The 2,006-nt window shown below is 37.0% G+C and overlaps 1 protein-coding gene across 1 annotated transcript in view; it reads right to left on the bottom strand.

The window, feature by feature from the left end:
* The window catches only part of LOC106532357 (nascent polypeptide-associated complex subunit alpha, muscle-specific form), a gene marked incomplete at its 3' end in the record, with an annotated part of 46,915 nt that extends 46,606 nt beyond the window's left edge, over positions 1 to 309 (bottom strand). The window contains 1 exon segment of the mRNA XM_014028392.1: positions 170 to 309. Coding sequence (XP_013883846.1) covers positions 170 to 178 — 9 coding nt within the window.
* Between the last annotated feature and the right edge of the window lie 1,697 nt (positions 310 to 2,006).

The raw sequence follows: 2,006 nt of genomic DNA, 5'->3' as shown, positions 1-2,006 counted from the left end.
ACAGTGTCCTGAGACAACGTATGTTGTGACTTGGAGCTATATAAATAAACTGAATTGAACTGAGTTGACACACCTAACACACCTAACACAGCCCTAACACACCTAACACAGCACCAACACACCTGACACAGACACACATCAGGCTGATGGGAGGCTTCTGGGAACTCACCTGATCCATGATAGTGAGTTTCTGTCTCCACAGAGCAAAACAGAAAAGTCCTTAAATCAAGTGTTTTTATCAGCCTCTCATCCTGAGTGCAGTCAGCTTCCAGCTCTTCAAAGTCCACCCTGTCAGCTCGTCTCAGCAGCTGCTAGTTTCAGGAATGAGGCTGAGAGGGGAAACTCACTCTCAATAGAAAGGAAACCGTCCAGCTCGACAAACAAGTCTGGCTCATTTAACGTAACCCTGTTAGCATTTTTTTCCTGTCCTGCAGGAATGTCACCCAGCTGGTACCGTGACTGTTCACTGACTCACCTGAAGCCTTCAAACTCTGACCTGGCTTTTTACTTTTATATATTTTTATAAATAAATGTTTCATCAGTATAATGTGGATTCTGTTGTTTAATGGAGAACTTCATTCGTTTCTTTCTTTATTTAAAACAAATCTTATTTTAAGTGAAAACAGGGCAAAGGAAGCTATAGAAGCCAGTCTACATTCCAGGTCTGGTAAACAGAATTAGAAGTATTTAAGAAAGTATTTATACTATGAGTCCAACACACTACCTGCCACATGGCAGTGTGTCAGAGACCAGTCTGCCTGACACAATGAAAAGCTACGAGCTGATTCTTTATCTGAACAGATGTGAGTCTGATCTGTGAGTCCTGTTAACACAAACCTACAGCAGCTGGGAAATGTCCCCCAGTAAAGACCCAGACTGTCAGAGGACAGCTAGAGTCACGGCCTCATGGAGTCTCAGGGGTCCAGGTCCAGATCCTAAGGTGGGTTTGAAACACTGAGTGCAAGTCTGGACTTAGATAAATGCTTGTTTATTTGTGTGTTTGTTTAGAAGTTGTGTAAACAAAATATCTTATGAACTATTGGACAGATTTTAATGATAATGAATTTAATGTTTCTGGTTGATGCCATGATACCATGTAATGTTTACTGGAAATAAGATAGAAAAGATGCCTGATATATACTGTATATAGAAGTTGTGTAAACAAAATATCTTATGAACTATTGGACAGATTTTAATGATAATGAATTTAATGTTTCTGGTTGATGATATGATACCATGTAATGTTTACTGGAAATAAGATATAAAAGACTCCTGTTTTAGTTTGTTTAATTGTTTAATCTTAATTTTGTTGTAAGTTTGAAGTTATTTTTTAATAACTCTGCACATTTTTCATTCAGAACCTCATTTCTTTTTTCTTTTAAATATTGGAAACACAGTTTTAACGAAACAAAACATTACATAGAATAACGGGGGGAACATTTATTATAAATTTCTCTATTATTTGTTATAGAGCTAACAGACAGACGCCTTCTTGAAGTCAAAATGTTGAAGCCAAACTGGTGTTTTTGGTGTTTATTCTTCTCTGTTTGTTTTTATAAATGACAGAGCGTTCATGTAAAAAGTATTGGTCACAGCTTGAGGACAAAAGGTTGACAATAAACAGGTAAATATTACGTGTATTAAACAGAAATAAACTGGAACCTCCTGTCTGCTCTGTTGCACCAAAATACATTTAGATTTTGGATCAGATTTTGCTGTTTCAGATCCACGTTAAGAAATGTTGTTAACATATTTGTAGTTTAGCTTTTGAAATGTGAAGATGTTAAAAAACACCGGGGCATTCTGCTTGTCAGTTCTTGTCTTGACAAAACTTATTTCAGACGTCAGGCGTCACTTTTACCAGCTTTACAACAATATGGTACAATATAACAACAACCAGTGGTGGGCACCAGCCCGCTAAAGTGCAAATCCACTAATTGCAGACATAAGTATTTTGTTTGCACTTTAGCGGTCTTACTAATTTTTATAATTCATAAGCAGATTTG

The sequence above is a fragment of the Austrofundulus limnaeus genome, unplaced genomic scaffold (genome assembly GCF_001266775.1).
Source record: "Austrofundulus limnaeus strain Quisiro unplaced genomic scaffold, Austrofundulus_limnaeus-1.0 Scaffold757, whole genome shotgun sequence".
Classification (NCBI taxonomy): Eukaryota; Metazoa; Chordata; class Actinopteri; order Cyprinodontiformes; family Rivulidae; genus Austrofundulus; species Austrofundulus limnaeus.
This window is presented reverse-complemented; position numbering and strand designations above follow the sequence as displayed.